The sequence below is a fragment of the Entelurus aequoreus genome, linkage group LG05 (genome assembly GCF_033978785.1).
Source record: "Entelurus aequoreus isolate RoL-2023_Sb linkage group LG05, RoL_Eaeq_v1.1, whole genome shotgun sequence".
Lineage (NCBI taxonomy): Eukaryota > Metazoa > Chordata > Actinopteri > Syngnathiformes > Syngnathidae > Entelurus > Entelurus aequoreus.
Window position 1 is genome coordinate 33,900,107 of NC_084735.1, and position 19,686 is coordinate 33,919,792.

The window sequence follows — 19,686 nt, forward strand, 5'->3', positions numbered from 1 at the left end:
ATTTATGGTGACTGGTGAGTGCTATTGACAGTTTAACAAAATCAACATGATATTAAAACTAGTTCCTTATTCTCTTTTATTACATACAATTGTTTGAGCAAAGTTAATGCTCATGTTCTCTAAATGTTAGTTCTAGGTTTGGTTCTTAATTGACCAAGGGAGAACCATTAGCTGACATTCTTTTAACGTTATGTGTATGCTGGATCAATGTGGACAAACACGGAGGAGGGAAGAGGAGAGGACAAGCTATGCTAGCCGTGGCACTTAACTATAGTTGGAATGTGTAATGAAAAGAAAATAATAAATGCTTTGTACACTTAAACAGAAGGCTAACAGCAGAAAGGAACCAGCTAAGAAGAGTAATTTAGCAAGTAGATTAATGAATCAGGAGAGACAATCATACAATAATGTTCAGAGACAATCACTTTCAGCCTGATGTGTTGGCTTTTTGGGACTCTTATTGAGTTAGCAAAATGAAAAAACTTGTCGATAGAGGAAAAAAACCCATAAAAGGCACACGTGCTGAGACATGACTAGGAAAACTACTGTGCAGAAGCGAGTAGAAGGCTCCGCCTCCTGTACAATGCGTAGCCCTGCATTCTGCCTGCCAAGCGTTCTTGCACAAAGACATGGTTCGCAAACAAAGGCATATTTGGCGTGATCAAACGATTAAAAGGTTCGTAAATCAAAGGGTTCACAAATAGAGGGCTTTGTAAATCGAATATAATACAATCCAAATATAATACGAGTAATTAAAGATTTTTAAATAATCAATTTATAATTAATCCCTAAAGATTCCTACCTCTAGTATCAACCTGAAAATACACAACCTTCTTAATTGAGTCTTGCTAAAATAAAATCTGTCCCTTTATTTCCCAAAATCAGTGAAAACCCCAACAGAAAAACAAAAATACAGTGAAAGATAATAAAAACTCAAAAAAAGTAATATAAATTATATTTCTTAGCTACTCGATGATGACGACTCTGCTTTATTGTTCATATTATCTTCACATCAACTCTAAAAAAACCTAACTTTGTCACCTTGCCAAACTTTTCAAGCGGGTGTAAAAGAGGCATCTCTCTGAATCACGAGTGGGCATGAGTGTCAGAAAGAAAAGCTCTGACTTGCTCAGGGAGAAGTCATTGTCATCACCTGCTGGTGTATAATGTATACATCTCTATAGCACCCCCCTTTTTTTTAAAGAGAATATACCATACTAAACTCGCTTAAATTCTGTATTTATTGCAGGAAAGTTATAAAACATTTAAAGAGAGGTCTTCCTTGACCCATGCATGCTTGTCCACAAAGTTTATTGTGAATGGTTGAACAGAACACATAAAAAACAGTGATGTAAACCTCTTTACTGGAGGTAATAATACAGTAGTACTACTCACAGGAGCAGGTGTTTTCGGTTTGCCATCATCTTCCTCCTCAAAGCCTTCAATATCCACATCCGACTCTTCTTCTCTGTTCCTTCTGCGAGCCTGAGGAGCAGAGAGATCATGTTTGAGCGCTCTCTCAACAACATCTTCTTTAGAGACAGGATAGTCAGAGGGGGTGAATGAGGAGAGCTGGGGAAGCAAGCCTTGTCTCGCTCCATACCTGCCCCCCCCTCTTCTCACGAGCAACCACTAGAGGTCCGTCAGAGAAAAGACAGCCGGGCGCCCTGGACGGGCCTGAAGCACCGCTGTCAAACAGATCAGCAGGCTGGCCAACAAAGGGGAAAACACACAACGGAGATGTCGGTGTGGCAGCAGGAGTGAAGGAGAAGCAAATAAGGTGGGGAGGAAAGGAGACAAGACAGTGAAGACACTACTTGACAGTCTGGGGAAAAAAGCTTTTAGAGGAAATAGTAAAGGCAGTAGTAGAACTCGAGAGAATGCTGGTTAAGTTTTGATGTCAGTGTGGTGTTTCATCATTATGTGGACCAGACTGCTGTCATACCTGTGCTATGTATGGCGAAGATGTGGCACTGAGCCTCTGCAAGTCCATGAAAGACCCCTTGGCTGAGGACATGTCCTTATCCAAGTCATCATACTAGGGGCACAAGAAACATCAGTAGTATGTTTCATTGTGCTCAAATCAATAAGACATTTGTGCTTGCAAAGAAACACTTTATGGAATAAACTTTCTATGCTTGTTTATGTTTGCTTTGAAACAGGGGCGTGCGGACTGGGACAGAAATTTGGGTCTACACTTTCTGGTCTTGACAGGCCCACTGGAAAGCCCCGATATTCATACTATTTTATTTGGACCTAAATTTACTCCGATGCTTATTTTGGACTAATACAAATACATGGTAATCAAATTGTTCAATCATTTATTTTTAGTGCAAAAATGACTAAATTAACAAAAACATTTTTAAATAAATTACAAATAAAGCAAATAACTATGTGACAATGGACTTTATTCCAACCACAGTTTATTGATGTTGAATTGGTTCTGGACATGACCATGATAAATAAATTTCAGGGAATCAGTAATTATAAAAAAAAAAAATCTTTTTACGACCTTCTAAGTACGTTTAACGTTATGAGAGCCCTCTAGACATGATTTAACACCATTTGGTCAACTTTTTACTCTGTTTGGTTTAGTCTCCCCTAATGGCCAATTTGACTGTAGTATTGTTATTTTTAGTTTATCTATCCATTTTTATGCTTAATAAATGTTTAATTTAGGACCAAACATTTGTAGAACATGCTTTAAAATAATAAAAATGTGTTTAAAAAAATCTGCAATTTGGTGAAACCGCAATTATTGAAGCTCACTGTGGCGAGGGACAATTGTATTTAACTATACTTCAAAAAGCAGGAACACAAACCACTACACAACCAGACGCTGACAAATTACAGGGTGGAGTTTGCCTTTAAATTCTGTTTACGGTGACATAGTAGGAAAGGGCTGGGAATTTGTATGCTGTAAAATTTGATGTCATTTGACCTTTTACAAGCTATTGTCTCACATGACCGGGAGAGATCTTGTATACGAAGGCAAGGTGCACCAAAAAATATGGTAGATAAATAAACGGGCGTCCCATCAATCGGCCCAAAGGGAAAAAACTAGGTACTCCTGATGGCAAATCTGCCCCTGTTTTGAGAGCTGGTAAAGCTAGTAAGAGGATAGGATTGGACTTTATTGACATTGCAACTTAAAAAGAGGACCAGACGGATGTGTCGTACCTGTGGCATGTATGACATGTGGGTCATGTCTAGACTCTCAAAGTCTACAGCATCCAGAGCAGCTTCTCTGGCAGTGGCGATGTCCTTTTCAAGCTGGGTCAAGTGTTCATCATACTGAAGGCACAAGAAAAGGACATTTGATATACTTACTGTGTAATTTTTCAAATGTGGTATGATCATTTTTGCTTTAAGAAATGAACCTCAGAATGTTTACTAAATGCTGTCGCTGTTGCTAGTTTTCATTATACTATATAAGAATATACAACAGTACCTGTACACGTCAAATCATACGAAAACCCAAGCAATTTTTTCCATGAGAAATAACGTAAATCTAATTAATGCGTTCACCCAAAAATAATAACACGCAATACATTTTATAGAGAATATTAATATAGAGAATATTTTTAGTTCTAGTAACATGCAGAAAACTTTATTTATATTTATATAAATGCCGAATTAAATTAATAGGAAATTTGTTTGAGGCAGCAATGAGCGGCAAGCAAGAAGAAGGTAGACGGGTTAATTCTTGATTTTAATAGTGTTTCCCATCTTATCAAGGTGATGGCACATGCAATTTTCTTTGGCCCCTGGTGGTTTAGTTTGCAATTGTCCTAATTTTTTTTTAAAGCGCACAGAGGCTTCTAGTGTACCGTATTACATGGACTATAGTCACATTTGTTTTATAGTTAGACTGGTCATGTGACTTTTAGTCAGGTGCGACTTATGTACATTTAACCATTCTGAAGTATTTGGACAGTTTTGCATTTATAGGCAACATCATAAAAACTCTGTCACTGTTAAGATCAGGGATTTATGCTGAAGATTCCAATCATCCATGAGTTAGATTGGCCAAAACCAATACCGGTTACATGTATTAACTAATTTCTTCCATTTATCTTTGGTGAGTGCTATTGTCAGTTTAACATCAACAAAATTCCTTCCTTGTTTGCTAGTTCCTTATTCTCTTTTATCGCATAGAAATTGTTGAGCAAAACAAAGTCAATAGTACACAATAACTAAACAAAAGTAAAAACTACTCTTTTAAATCTTTTGTTTTTTGCACTCAAAGTACCCCCGTATCCAGAGAATTATTCCTTAAGTTTGTAACAAAAACAAACAATGTTGAGAAAATAAAAATATCACTCTTGCATCAATCATATACTGATACTACTCCTGGTATAGACACTACCAATTTATAGATCGACCCGTGTTCCCCTTAGATCAGACCTGGGCAAATTAAGGCCCGGGGGCTGCATGCGGCCCGTTAAGCTTTTCAATCTGGCCCACCGGACATTCCCAAATAATTTTTTTAGATCTTTAAGATGGAAACTGTAGCTGCCATTATGATGTGCAGTGATGTCTTTAAATGACTGTAAGTCTTGAACTATACAAAGTATTTCAATGGTTAGAATCTGCGCTTTTGCATGATATACTAGTTACTATGGTAATCTAAGTCACAGCAGCTCAGACGAGGCACCAAGCAGTGTGGGTGGGGAGCGTTTCCACAGAGTGTTTCCAGAGCGGCCAGCCTGAAATACGGGTTTCAGGGACAGACGCGGAAAGAGATTTTTACAACAAAGTTCTAAAGCTTAGTGATATATCAGATATATCAGATTGTAGGTTTTCTTTTACCCATCGCGTTCATATTACGCTGTGGTTGTTGCATTTTTGTTGCGTTTCGCTTGATTGTAAAATAAGTCGATCGAGAGGGGGTGTGACGCTCATATGTTGTCAATATTCAGTGTTTTATCGTTCATAGTTAATATTGTAAATCCCAAATTCTTTATTTTCATGTACATTCTAGGTGTCTCATTCAGTAAAAAAAATGTACAATTCCATTGCGTTTTTTCAGGGGGTCTGTCATAAAGTTTTTAGCATTCAATCCGACATTATTGTGAGGTTTTGTATTAGTGTTCCTAAAAATAGATATACAGCCCCCAGGCCCCAAGGCCTGCCTTGGCTGTTGTGTACGGACTGTGACAATGCAGACACACTAACAGTTGTTAAATTATCCTCTCTTTCGATTAGGGTGTACCCCGCCTTCCGCCCGAATGCAGCTGAGATAGGCTCCAGCACCCCCGCCACCCCGTAAGGGACAAACGGTAGAAAATGGATGGATGGATGGATGGATGGATTTGTATTAATCTACTATTGTATTAATTACCTGTTAACATCTACTTACTTTCTGCTGCAACGTCATTCCATCTATACTTCTTAAACTTTACTAAGCACTTATTTATTGGTGTTGTTTAAATCTAGCTTAGCAGTTAGCTTAGTTATTAGCATGTTGCTGCCGGCTTGTAACATTTTGGCTGTGTAACATGTTTAGCCTTGTCCTCCAGTGATATAATCTTGATAATGATACTTAAGATACTAAGAAATGCAGTTTTTTGCTGTAATGGTTAATAAGATTATTATTTTTAACTTAGGGGAGTGGCTTCAACACTGATTACTAAAAACACAAAATGTTTTGCTTGGGTACGCGAAATGATATGCAGGCTAACGGACGACTTTGGTAGGTGCAATGTTTGACCATTTGGTAACCGAGATGGTATACGAAAACTTTGGCCAAATGTTGGACTAAAAATAAATGTAGTGCCAGTGTTTGTGATCAACATTGAAAGACATTAATCGGCAATGGCGATCACATACTTTTTAACGAAAATCATACGAAATACGAAAATCGTGGGGCAGCGTGGCTCGGTTGGTAGTACGGCCGTACCAGCAACTTGAGGGTTCCAGGTTCAATACCCGCTTCCGCCATCCTTATCACTTCTGTTGTGCCCTTGGCAAGATATATTACCCACCTGCTCCCATTGCCACCCGTACGGTCTTAAATGTAACTTAGAGACTGGGTTTCACTATGTAAACCGCTTTGAGTCACTAGAGAAAAACGCTACATAAATATAATTTACTTTACACTTAACTACAATACTGATCGGTGGTCGATTGATTGGCATGTGTAACAACTATACGCTGCTTCTGTGCGACCATGAAAATTAAGAAGTCAATAGATTCTGTGATTTTGAATGAGATCGGGAGCTTGGTGAACTTGCTTACGTGTAAATTGCTTGTTGGACTCGCTGGCTTGTTATGTTTATTGAGCCCTTTTGGCCTACCAGGTATGCTTTTTACGCTATTGTGTGGCTAAAAAATATTTGTTACTTTACCATACCGGACACCAATTCAGTCTGTTGTTCTATGTGCAATTGTGTAGTTTTAAGAATTGTGGATGTGTTAAGTAAACATAAACATGAATTAGTAACATACATTTCTAAATAAATGCAACTTACAGTCCAGTGAGACTTATATATGTTTTTTTCTTCTTCGTGACACATGTTTTGACTGATGCGACTTATACACTGAAATTACCTATAGTCTGGGAAATACAATAATTGAACTAGAGAGATGGGTTAGTAGGCTAACACAGGCACATTTTCTAATAAAGACAGAGTTGGATTCACACAGTGTATTAAAAACACAAAATATTTTGCTTGGGTACGTGAAATGATATGCAGGCAAACGGAAGAATTTGGTAGGTGCAATGTTTGACCATTTGGGAACCGAGATGGTAAACGAAAACTTTGGCCAAATGTTGGTTGATAACCTAATCCTACAAAAGTGGGCTGTAGGAAAACTGAGGTACACCTGTACTAGATACATCTATACACCAATTGTTTGATTCTTTCATGATGCCAAGTACTCCAGAATACCTCCTCCAAGGTCATACTGCACACATTGACGATATCAAGAGCAGTCTTTGTGTACGGACTGTCGCGGCCTGTCAAAGACACAGAAACAAACAATATTATATTTTTCTGTTCTTCAGAGCTCCATGTCTCAAACTGGTGAACACACTCACCGTTGTACTTGATGCTGTTGGTGTGTATGAGAGTAACATCTGAGAGGAACACGTCTCTGTTCTGGTATTTGTGTTTGGAGATGTTCTGATGATTTGGGTAACACATAGATACATATTTGTAACGTTTTTCTTTAATGTTGTTTGTTGCAAAGTTAATAAGTCCTCACCTTGCGAATGCTCTCCAAGTCCATGGGGTCTATAATCACTTTGTAATAATCAGGCACAAACTTTTTGTTGACAGGATGGTGAAACGGCCATGACTACAAAAGGGCGGGAAATTTGTTTATTTAATGTTATATTTAACAACAAACCAGCACATCCAAATACGAGAAACCTACATCAGGAACCACCATCATCTTCTGAGTGACAATATTGTCCAGAATGAAAGAGAAAGCCACCTGATCATCATCATCCAGTAATGGATTGATGGCCTTTTCAAGCCTAACAAGTCTGTCCTCTTTCTGTGAAGGCACACACAAATATGAATAATTAACCATCGTTGAAATACGACATCGAATAAAAAATGGCGTAACAGTCACACGCACCTCTTTCAGTTTAGCATCACAAAGGTCCAGCATTGACTGCGCCACTTGTGTGATTGGATGTTTCGCTCCTAAAACGATAAGGCACAGTCCAAGATGGTTTGAATTCAAAAGTTATTTTCAAAGCACGATGTCTCACCGTTGTATGTGGCACTGTTCTTAAAGATGAGCTCTACTGCTTCTCGGAACTCCTCCCTGGATGGGTACATTCGTTTGCGCACGTTCTCCCTGAGCGTCTGTAGGTCCATGGGCCGCGTGATGATCTTGTAGTAGTCCTTCACAACCTTGGCATTGACTGGCGTGTGAAACGGGTATGTCTGGAGGAAGAAAAGTCTTCAGCACTTTGTATGCAAACATTAATGGAGGAGATGAATGATGCTTACATTAGGGTGGTCCCGCATATCATTAATGATGCTCTCAAGCACAGAGGATAAGGTCACCATAGGGTCAGTGCGTCTGCGGTGGATTGCCTTGTGTGGTTTCTAGAAGTATGAAGAATATATGTCAAAATAGCCTCAATTTAATTTCCTGTTAAAACATGCTCTGAAGCCTTTTTTTGCTTACGATGAGGTAATCACAATGCAAAGCATTGCCAACTCGTCTCTTCTTCTTCGGAGGAAGTTGTTGCTTGGGGAACTTGAGCACTAAAGACTTTCTCCGCACTTCATCAGCACTGCAAAATAATGAATGTTAAAAATGAAAAATCCAGAATTTGATTAATTCAAATGTTAAAATTACAAAGCTAATTATCTACCTTTCAATGAGTTGCTTGCCAAGCACGATCTTTGTGCCCTCCACCTTGATCAGCTCCTCGTTATCATTGTGGATGACCGTCTTTTCTAGCTCCTCCTCCTGCTCCTCAGTCATGGCTACTGGGTTAGAAGGTGGTGCGTTGGTCTGATAGTAGAGTGGGCAGAATTTGTTCGTCCTCATGTGCCCGATGGCGCCGCAGGCACCGCACTTTAACTAGGGAAAACAGGTAAAAATTAAGGAGCATGAATACACATCAGTGAAGAAAAATATTTAACTTACTTGTACTATATTCATACATACTTATATTAATTGGGATGTGTACCACAACTCGGTGCCATAGCGATGTAAACGGATTTAAAAAATGTTGCTGCTATCGCTGCCTCTTTTTGGTGCTAAGAGCAGGCAAAAATTATGTAAGTAACGTAGCGTCACGACGAGTGATTTGCCATTCACCAACGATCCGGCTCTTTGACATTTGACTTTGCTACCTTTTGATCGTGAAAAAGACATTGCTTTTTTTTGGCAAGATTAACAGCGGAAAGGGGAGACAAGAGAGTGATGAATGTTGCTAAAGATTTAGAGACTACACATTGGAAATGTGATCATTGTGTGTTTAGCTGTGTAATGTTTTGTTTCACTGTAAAGAGAAATTTACAGATAATACACACATTGGAGTTGGATGTTTTTTGTTTAACAAAGTTGGGTCTTTATTTCTTACAATTTGTTCTAATTTGAGCATATATAAAGCAGTATAAAATACATTTTCCATAACATTTGACATCATTATATTTTAACTTCAGGAATTCCTTTTCTTAGTTATTTTGGTAATAAATCAGTTTAAGAAACAAGAAAATCTGAGTACGTATTTAGAAGCAAAAAGACTGTGCACTTAAAATCTCCCGTAAAAAAGCAAAAGGTCCCATTACTATTCCGACTCCCGACAGAGGCCCACAAAGCTTGACACTCTTTTTAAACTTTATTGCTGACTTTACCTCGCCAACAGCAGTGCTCTGTTCCAGCACCGTATTCAAATTTGTATACACATTTTTTTCCGACGTGCTCTACACCAGCAGCGCAATTCTTTCTCATTATCTACCAATTACACTCAGAATGAAATGCATTCCCCAACCCCAGAGTTCTGATCATCAACATTGCAACCCAAGCAATACACGACTCTTGCATGCATTAACTAGCAACGGTAGAATTGTTCAGAACTGTATGCACTTAATTAGCAGAATGTAAACATGAAATACATACATACTGTAAAAAATATTTTGCACGCTATTGGCTAGCAGTTTTATTTCATATTGCCGGATTTATTACTTAGTTATAATTGTATTTATATAATTGAAGTATTGAAATTACCGGTAATATTATTTTTTACTTGGATGTCACAAAATTCCAGGAGAACAAAAAACATTGTTTTTAGACAAAATAGGTATGTTTTCCTTTTTTCAAGTACCGGTTCTGGCACCGTTCAAGCACCAATTTTAAACTGGTATAGAATAATACGTTGACATAATTTCTAATATCCTCACGATATTTATCGAACATCCCCATTTATTATAATATGAACATCAAAATAAAAGAAGACTAAAAAAAGGACAGAAAAGAATATAGTATTTGGTCTGTAAGCTTACTTTTACCTTGAGGTCTGGTCTCTCTTTCATTTTCTTCGCCTTCTTTTCCGGTGGGCCCTTAAACTTGTCTTTCTCTTGATTTCGCTTTAACCTCCTAAGCTGCTCCTGGATACGACGGCGTTCCTTCCTCATTTCTTCTCTGTGCTGCTCGTCAAAGACTGCAAACTTTCGTCTGAAGCCAAAAACAACCCCGAAAATTAATGAAATACACATGAATACCTTGAATCAAGTTTTCATTTAAATATGAAAAGAAGGTTGAAGTGGCGAAACTAACATGAATTCATCATCCTTAGTAGTCCTGATCCTGGTGTAGGCATCGATGACTGCAGACTTGCGCACCGTCTCGCAGCGTACATATTCCTTACCATCCTCATCTTTGAAGGTTCGATAGATCTTAAGGCGACGTCCTGTGGCTGCAGAGTTGAGGCTCGTGACGGATGATGTGTCGTCATCCTTGTGGGAGCTGATGGACAATGAACTGGCTAAAAAAGCCAAAGGAATACAGTTACCTCGAATGTGTGTCTCGATAGTGTCTGGCAAAAAACGAACAAGCACAGATGATGACTCACACAAGACTTTGCGTCGCTCTTTGCGTCCCTTATGGTCACGGTCACTGTCCTCCCCCATTAGCATCCTGTGCAGCTCTCTCCGCTCCTGCTCTTCCCTTTCGCGTGACAGTTGTGAACTAGTCTTCTTGTTCTGCAGCATGTTCTCAATGTTCTTCCCCATTTCCTCAAAGTCACTGTCCTCTGCCGAGCTGCTGTCAGTGTCCGTGGACAGAACTTCTGTCGACTCCAGCACCCTGTGGTGAAAAAACAACAAAGCTGAGTGTTCCACAGACTCAATCAAGAATAACTTACAATATGTCTTACTTGTTCTGCAGGTCAAAGATCCTCTGGCATTCTTCCTTGTACCGCTCCTGGTGCTCTGCTACGGAGAAACGAGAGCCTCTGGCAAACTTGCTCATGGGGCCTTCACCTGAACGCGCCTGTTCTGTTGACATGGTTCTCACTACGTCAATCACCTCCCAGCGGGAAAGCTTCTTGATCTAACATACGTACAAAGCAACACAGTCACTTTCAAACTATTTAGAAATTTTGTGTCCATGAATGAGGAGAACGTTTTCATTATAACCTTACTTCTTCTTCCGGCACACCAAACTTGCGCAGAAGTTGCTTGGCATTCTTCAGTGAAAGTCTCCTCAAATCTGCATCGGTCCCTGTCACAGTCTTCTTAGCAGGCTGTGGCTCTTTATCATCCTGCAGGACAAAAATCACATGTTTTAGAAAAGCTGTACACACAGGTCTAGAACATTGACAAAAAATCCAACATCTGGCCATTACACCAACAGAGGTAAAATGAAAAACCCTGTGTACATTTTTACCAATCTATTATATCAAAAACTCGGGCCAAAATATTGCTCTCTCACATTTCAGAGTAACTTAAAGCAGAGCTTTTAGTTACTCTGCTACCAAACTCTGGTACTCTCTCCCACTTGACATTTGCAACATTGACTGCCTTCATACATTTAAATCAAGACTCAAAACCCATTTGTTTAAAATGGCTTATATATAATTATATAATTGCCTCTACAATGTCCTCTATTTGTTTGTTACATGCTGATTTTATCATTTTATTTAATTATTATATTTTGATTATTTTATCTGTACATGTTTATTATATCATTTGTTGTTTTTTATAATTATCTTTATCTTTTTTGGGCGTCTGGTCAGAATGCCCCCCGAACGCTGCCCCGGGGAGGTGTTTCGGGCACTTCCGACTGGTAGGAGACCACAGGGAATCCTAGTTCTTGTTTTGCGTGGTGAAAAAAGCAGCCTACAAATTCAATAAGTTATTATTAGGTTGGTTGGGTGTGAAAATCTAGCTAGCTTTTTCTTGTCGTATACTTCATTTGAGCGTACTGTAAACAAATATGGCGTCTTCACTGTTTCAGAGGGAGACATTTCTTGTGCTATTTGCACCAAAATGCCAGCATTGATACGACAGAGTTTTAAAAGCCAATGAAGACGCATGCTGCTAAAAAAGCTACTCCAAAAACAGCGGCAAAAAAAGGTGTGCACAAACTACAATTAAATGTACATTTTAAAGAATGATAGACATAAATAAGTTATCAGTTATTGGTAACAGTATTGAGAAGCAGGAAGTGATCTGCATCGGTTTGAAAAAAAAACCAACCAAAACGTACATTTCTAGTTTGTACTATGAAACTAAGCCTATCTCCATTTGAATAATAAATACATTAAGAGACTTCTGTCTGTATTTTGCAGACAGATTTACACATACAGACCTTTTGTTGAGTGGGCTTATTGGGCACTTTGACGTAGGAAAAACCTTCTCCACAGCCTGTCGGATCAGCAACACCGGAAACCTCTAACAAGCATTTTCCCTTCATGGCAGAGATAAAGGCTCTTGTGGTGTTCCAGGGAGCTGTACGCACCTACAATGAGTAAGAATGAATGACAACTCTACTAGGGCCATAATATAGTAAGAAGGCAGTCACAACTGTGGAGACAAATACCTCATCATCAATCTTCATTTGAAAGTCCTCTTCATTCTCCTCCTCTGGGGCAAAAAATGATTTCTCGCCATACCCAGCATCCTGAAGGTAAGTCATGGTCAGATAACTTAAAGTGAAGCTTGTGTGCATTATTTTGATGGAGATTTTTAGTGACATAACCTGTTACCTTGAGTCTTTGCTCAGCCACCAGCATGCTATAGTAAGCACAGCACTGCTCTGGAGACACCACTGCTCGGATCTCCTCCTCCGTTGGCAATCTGAAATCAGGCTTAAGCACCCACCAGTTGGAATCCATCCCTGGCATCAAAATAAAACAATATTAGTGTATTCAGCCAAGCAGCAGTCAGTCCAGCAGTTTAAAAAAACCCTCAAGTTACTAAAGTCCAGCGAGGGAGATATATATTGAAGCAACCCGAGGATTAATAAATTATATTTCTGTAAATGGCAGACTGCTTAGAGAGTTAACGTGTTGGGCCTAAAATATCTAAACTGGATACTGAACCATCCAACACTGTGATGTTATTGGTACATCAACTCCACATATTTTCTACAAATCTTCAATGTATCCTTTTCAGTCCTTTACTAGTACAGTGGTAACTTGGTTTTCCTACGCCCACTTTTGGTAGAATTTGTCACAATGCCACCAAAAGTTTGCCTGTTTTCATGTACCGACCTCGGTTATCGTAACTCAGAGAAAATACTCAGGATGTGACAAAGTATTCCCATGTAGTGACCGTACTGGAAGCCTCGACAACAGTCAAAGCCTCCGGCTACTGGCAAGAAGAACACACTAAAGGCTACATATTGGGTAAATGAGTGTAAAGATGACTATATGGTTGTTACTTCATGTGTAGAGGGCTCTAATTATGTTAAAAACCATATTTAGAAGGTTGTAAACAGTTTTTATGCTTTAACTATGAAAATATTACATTCATAAATAACAATCCTATTTCGCAAAAATTAATTCACCACGGTCAGGCCCGTGAACCAATTAGACAGGATTACTGTACTGAGTTTAAGAAAGCAATCGCAGCAAAGTACAAAATGTGGGGTCTGGGTGACTTTCCCCTCCGCCTTGTCATCACCGTCTTCGCCAACAAGAGTCTTCCCGAAAAGGTAAAAGGTTAATTTATCCATTTCATTCATCATGTATATGTATTTTACATATTTATTCTCTATAAAATATATTTTGTGTCCATATTTTTGGGTGTTGGAACAAATTAATTGGATTTGGATTATTTCTTATTGGTAAAATTGCTCTGGCTTCTGAACGATTCATCTTTAATATTAATAATAATGCATTAGATTCATATAGCGCTTTTTAGACACTCAAAGAGCTACACAGAGAACTGAGAAGCCATCATTCATTCACTCCACATTCACACATGGTGGTGGTAAGCGACATTTGTAGCCACAGCTACCCTGTGGTAGACTGACGGAAGCGTGGCTGCCAATTTGCGACCACGGCCTCTACCACCGCCACTAAACATTCATTCACATTCATACATCAGTTTGAGTGGTCACGCAACCACCTGAGCCACGCCGTCCCATCTGACCTTTGGGAATTAATTACCACAGTATTGACACAACGCTTTTCAAAATAGTGAAGACAACAATGATTTCCTGAACATACATACTCTGTGATTGTGTGCTATATTGTCTAAGGGCTCACCTTCAGTGACATAGCCATATTAAGAATATTAATAACGGTCTTCATGCTCAGACTCCTTTCTTACATACAATTCAACTCAAACTGCATCCACAAGTACAGTCATTTTCGATTACTTCAATTTTGCACTGTTGCGTAATAGCCAGGTCTTTTAAATTATGCACTCGTTAATTTTGGACATACAGAACATAGTAATTATATAAGTACCTGTACGTTTGAAGTCGGCACAGAGTTTTAGTCTCTTCCTGATGCTGCTCTCAGAATGCGACGGAAATGCTTTCTTTATGTCCTCCATGCGAATCCTCCGCGGTCGATCCTTGCTCTTCCAGAACAAGCGGTAAATGAACACCTGCAGAGTATGACAGGTGTATGGTAGGTATGACATTGGAGCTTTGACACAATTACATGTATGTAAAATGGAATCAGGCAAATCAGCATACTTGAAGGAAGTCTCTGATGTGGGTATTGGCTCTCTTAGAGTTGGGCCCTGGAACTTCATATAAAGGGCAAGCCTGCCCGACCACCATTATGTCCACTATCTCTCTGATGTAATAGCCATGGCGTGTTCTGATGACTAAAAAGTCAGTCTCTGGCATCTTGTGCAGGTAAATGGGAGCGCGGAAAAGGTTGTTTTCAAAAGCCTACAAAAAAGGGGAAATATTAAGGAGTAAAAATGTGATGAATATGCAGTATAAGCGTCATGGAAATTGTTCATGTTTTGCTAACTTGTAGCAGTTGTCCAGGGTGAAGGGAGCCCAGGAAAGGTGAAGTATGGCAGTATACTGTTTCTCCATATTTGCAATCTGGTGCACCAGGATCTTTTCCAGGTTTCTGAATAATGCAGATCCCAAGAAATATCATTATTGTAAGCTCCATTGACCCAGAATGAGTCAAGAGATGTTTAATTCAATTGAAAATAATACCCACCCTTTTGTAGTAGTTTTTAATCTTAGTTGCCATGCCAACTTGCATGATGAGCGGCGTGTGTTCTTCACTATACTCTGCCAAGATAAGATCGCCATCTTTGCCTGTCAAATCCTGAGGGGTGCGCATGAAAAACATGTCTCCTCCTCCCGCCGCCTGCCGCTCCTGCTCTCGCATCTGTATTCACACGGACACATCAGTGTTTATAAAGTTACCTGCGCAGTTGCAGAACATTACGGCTACTATTGAGCGTGGCGTCACCTTAGCCTTCTTCTTAATATGCTTGAGCAGAGTTTGGACAGGGTGTGGACCCGGCTGGGCCAAAGATCCAAACGAGTACTTCTTCAAAGACGATCTATGGAATTGGCGCAGCTTCATTGGTCCCATGTGGGTGGGGAAGAAGGGCTGCCTCAACTCCAGGGCTGGGATGGAATGCTGTTCAAGGGATTATTAATGAATTAAAATTATGTATTTTCAACTCAATGGCTATGGTTACTTCTATAGTTGTATCGTTCTGTCACCTGAATGATGTTGCCACCGAACGTGCCCCTCAGACCCTGCTGTTTGGGATAGTAGAACTCGTCGTTGGAGAGATTCCAGGGGTCCTTCACCTCCGGCTGGGACATGTTCTGAGTTGAGGAAAAACAACATAGAACTGAAGTCTTTGTTCTCAAGGTTCATAGACCGTCATTTACATGAATTTTATTTAAGCATTCAACACTTTTCACATCCATCGTCTCAAGAAAATGGGGTTGACTTGGCAAAACATATTGAGTTGACTTGCCTGTTGCGGTTCATCTTTTATCACACCGGTCTTCCCAAGCAGGATGCGACTCTTTTTGATTGCTGTTTCCTTCTTATTCTCCTTTGATGGAGAATGTGATGTTGTTGCTTCCTTTTCATCAGGAATTTCTGGACAAAAATGGGGGTTAAATTAGATTCTGATGAAGGTACAGAATCAAAAACAAGCATCAATGTTTCCAAACCTTGTGTAACTTCTTCCCCCAAAAATTTTTACATCAATTTGACAATAAAACAAAAGAAAAATGCGCTTGATAAAGTTCACAAGCCATACATATAGCCAGCACTTAGCACTTGGGGGCGCAGGCGGATGGATGGAAGCAATGGTCGAATTTGCTTGATTGGCAGGAATGCATTGGCAAAAATTGGTTTAAAAAACATGAAAAGCAAAAAACATATATTTAAAACTACGAACAATCTTTGTTCTGTTGCTTATTTTTATCTCTTTTAAAAGACGGAGCCGCCTGCCGCATGTTTCCTGGCAGTTAGGTGTAATGTAAAAGGGATCATATTCTGATTTTTTTTCTACATTTGAAACACTTCCTTGTGGTGTACATAACATGTAAGAGTGGCTCTCTTTGGCCATAATGTTGCATAGATGATGTTTTACAGACTATTTTCAAGCCGCTTTCTGACAATCTCCACAGGATGTGCCGTTTTGTGAGCGTTCTTATTTTTTGGGCTCCACTTCGACTGAGTCCTCTCTCCGCCATCTTTGTTGTAAATTTTAGCGCTTCCATAACGAGTATACTGACAGATTAAAGCCGCACTTAAGAACTTTTAAGTTTTGGTTGATTTTGGCGGTGCCAGTGGACCAAAGCGGTAGTGTTTTGCCAGAAGGAAGACCACGTTTCCCATGAGGACTAGCGCATATAGCATCAAACTGACATGATGTCCGCTGTAATACTGGCACAAATGTTAAATCTCTAATGGGTATGTTGATGTCAAATAGCAGACACTATAAAGAAATGATCTTGGATTGTGCTACAAACAGGACGCTCCTACCAAGAATGTATCGGGGCGGATGCAGGTCCAAAGCAAAGAAAGGCGGGAGAGTTTTTTTGAAAGAAGGAGTGTGGAACTGCGAACTATCAAGCTGGCGGCTATTTATTTCCGATAGCTAAAATTAGCAGTATCATTTTGATTTGTGCATCAAAATGTACTTACTAGTTTAGCAGGAACAGAGCCAAGGCAGCATCATCCTCATCTTTAAGCTCAAGGCAGCGAGTAAAAGCCGGGCAATGTTGATCCTGACTGTCTTTTTATCCGGCTAACCTCCCTCTTTCTTTTTTTGTCTCCTCGGACAAAACATTATGTTTTTTGGGCTGTTTTGCAGCTTCTACCACGATAGCAGTAATTGCACGCATGCATTCTTTTTTTCTTCTTTTAGTTTTCTGCCGGTACGTAGGTGTTCGCATCGACTTCTGTCTTTTTAACAAATGGGGAGAGGGGTAGTGATGTATGCCGCAAAGCAAGCCAGTACAGTAGTAGTTTTTTGTGTGGCAGGATTTCTGCCACCCTACTCAACGTTGCTAAGTGCCAGTAAAAGCGATACAGACCCCCTCAGGCCACGACAGAGGTGTCATTCAACTGGTTTTCAGTCCATGTATCATACCAAATATTATGAAAATATTTCATGAAGGTTGAAAAGTTACTTAGTGCTACTTTAAAAAGTTCAAACTATAAGCTACTTTGTATTAAAAATGGCAACATTGGAGGATGCATGTGCATGTACGAGGCAGTCTGACCCACAATATGAGGGTAGTGAAAAAGAAGGAGCTTATTGACGACACCGTCGAACTACAATGACGGACTCTCGCAAAGCCCTTTGGGTAAATCTACACTATATATGGATAATCTGCTGACATCAACAATGGGAAAAACACCACAAATTGGCAAATTTAAAATGGCTAATTTACCGGAAGTATGAAGGAAGCAAGATTGTTTTATAAATATCTCTGCAATGCCTCCACAGTTTGGTTTCATATTTTTGGGGCTTATGCAGATCCCAAATACACAACAGCAGGTTCCAAGAGGTAAGAAAAGTTGGTTTTGCATAATAGGGCCCCTTCAAGGGTTCTGTAATTTCCAATGGGCCGTAAACGTGACAGGCTGAGTCCTTTTAGATGGGGGAAGGGCGTACAGCAGCACATGGTGCTCGTTGAGAAGCGCAATAGGTACTTTTATTTCACAAATCTCGATAAGTGACACATTTTTAATAGTCACCTTTTTGTCGAAGAGTGTCTAGTGGGATCTGATTACTTGTTAAATATAGCGACAAAGTCACTAGGTTGGCAACAACAATGAGCCGCTGTGCGCCGTTCTTCTTATTCTCTGGCAGACCAGGTATGTTATAACACATTTATGAGCAAAGGCAAACATGTAGCGCCAAATCTATTGTGGTGGGCCACCAGGAGTAAATCAATGTATGAGAAACACGTGCTATTTGATATTAAAGAGGCAGATACTGCTTTTAAAGGGGAACTGCACTTTTTGGGGATTTTTGCGTATCGATCACAATCCTTATGAGAGAAAAGACAAAAGGTTTTTGTTGTTTTAGCATTCTAATTGGTAATAATTGGCTTGTTCTAGGTGGCTGGCAATGCAGCTAATGGGAGCAATCGATTCTACCTCTAAATCTCTTTAAAAATGCATCCAAAAACCGCCAACAATACTTAATACACCTTCCGTAACCTGTATAATAACCAAACTGTAATGACATATTGTTATTGGGGGAGCGAACACGGAAGAACTCTTTTTCTAGCGTAGTAACACATCGGTATGCTATGGTATAAGCCGTGAGCTACGGTAGCTACGGCAAGAGATTAGCTAGCTTCTGCGTCAACACCCGAATTGCTTTTGAGTTTGTAATGCACAACACAATGCGATAGAACACCAATCTGTACTGACTGAAAAATAAGAACAATCATTTTACAGTATCTGTAATGTATTATTTCATGTGTTGTTTGTACACAGATAGCTTAACAGCATATGTACTGTAGTTGTAATAACACGCATTATCTGCGTGTATCATGATCGATATTATAGTGACTCACTCGATGGACAGTTGTTTGTTTGGTTCAGCTGGTCAGGGATGTTTTTTGCTGTTTATTTTGTGTAAGCACTACATTTATGTCGGCATAGCTTGGCTCCAAGTTCCACATTTACACAGTGACCAAGCTCTGCTCTGTTTCACCCTTCCTTCGTGCTCGCTTCTATAACCAGAAGTTCATCTTCTGTATATTCAGCTTCAAAAAGATAAGGTTGTGAATCCTCATTTGTCCAAAAATAGCCATATTCGTCGTCTATTACCAAGTCTGTTATGATTAAAACACACCCGCCTTTGCTTCCGGAAGTAGGAACACACATTTGCCGGAAGTCAGAAGTGCGTTGCTATGGAAACGGAAATAATTGTGCTGAGAAAATAAGTTCTGGCAATGCGGTGTGTAAATATACGGTAAATATTGCATATATTACATATTGTTATGAACGTGTCTGTTACTACATTATATATAGACTTGCGGTGTGTATATAAAACATTATTTGGAGGGTTTTGAAGTTGTTTTTAGAGAGCTTTGAAGGCTACAAGGGTGACTCCCATTAGTCACATCTTTCAAATGTTTTTAACTATCTTTGGAATCTAAAGAAAAAAAAGACGTGTCTTCTTCTCTATCCTAATGATTGTGAACAATAGGCAAAATTCCAAAAAAAGTCTAGTTACCCTTTAAGGCTAATATGCCATTCAGTTCACTGTAGTACAGATTTGTAATTGACTC

The 19,686-nt window shown here is 39.4% G+C and overlaps 1 protein-coding gene across 2 annotated transcripts in view; it reads right to left on the reverse strand.

Annotated features, from left to right (window-relative positions):
- Positions 1-19,686, reverse strand: part of LOC133650544 (transcription initiation factor TFIID subunit 1-like) — a 34,953-nt gene that overhangs the window by 9,059 nt on the left and 6,208 nt on the right. Inside the window, exons 12-38 of one of the 2 annotated variants that reach the window (XM_062047904.1) lie at positions 15,894-16,021; positions 15,631-15,738; positions 15,371-15,544; positions 15,113-15,286; positions 14,912-15,016; positions 14,626-14,826; positions 14,393-14,534; positions 12,683-12,813; positions 12,517-12,597; positions 12,286-12,435; positions 11,117-11,236; positions 10,850-11,025; positions 10,547-10,779; positions 10,252-10,459; positions 9,984-10,149; positions 8,339-8,550; positions 8,149-8,257; positions 7,968-8,066; positions 7,724-7,901; positions 7,588-7,655; positions 7,381-7,503; positions 7,210-7,302; positions 7,043-7,127; positions 6,894-6,961; positions 3,181-3,294; positions 1,946-2,038; positions 1,396-1,485 (exon numbers count right to left, since the gene is read on the reverse strand). In XM_062047904.1, the coding sequence (XP_061903888.1) occupies positions 1,396-1,485; positions 1,946-2,038; positions 3,181-3,294; positions 6,894-6,961; positions 7,043-7,127; positions 7,210-7,302; positions 7,381-7,503; positions 7,588-7,655; positions 7,724-7,901; positions 7,968-8,066; positions 8,149-8,257; positions 8,339-8,550; positions 9,984-10,149; positions 10,252-10,459; positions 10,547-10,779; positions 10,850-11,025; positions 11,117-11,236; positions 12,286-12,435; positions 12,517-12,597; positions 12,683-12,813; positions 14,393-14,534; positions 14,626-14,826; positions 14,912-15,016; positions 15,113-15,286; positions 15,371-15,544; positions 15,631-15,738; positions 15,894-16,021 (3,629 nt within the window). Of the gene's footprint in view, positions 1-1,395; positions 1,486-1,945; positions 2,039-3,180; positions 3,295-6,893; positions 6,962-7,042; positions 7,128-7,209; positions 7,303-7,380; positions 7,504-7,587; positions 7,656-7,723; positions 7,902-7,967; positions 8,067-8,148; positions 8,258-8,338; positions 8,551-9,977; positions 10,150-10,251; positions 10,460-10,546; positions 10,780-10,849; positions 11,026-11,116; positions 11,237-12,285; positions 12,436-12,516; positions 12,598-12,682; positions 12,814-14,392; positions 14,535-14,625; positions 14,827-14,911; positions 15,017-15,112; positions 15,287-15,370; positions 15,545-15,630; positions 15,739-15,893; positions 16,022-19,686 lie in introns of both variants that reach the window. The other variant, XM_062047903.1, reaches the window with a different exon arrangement.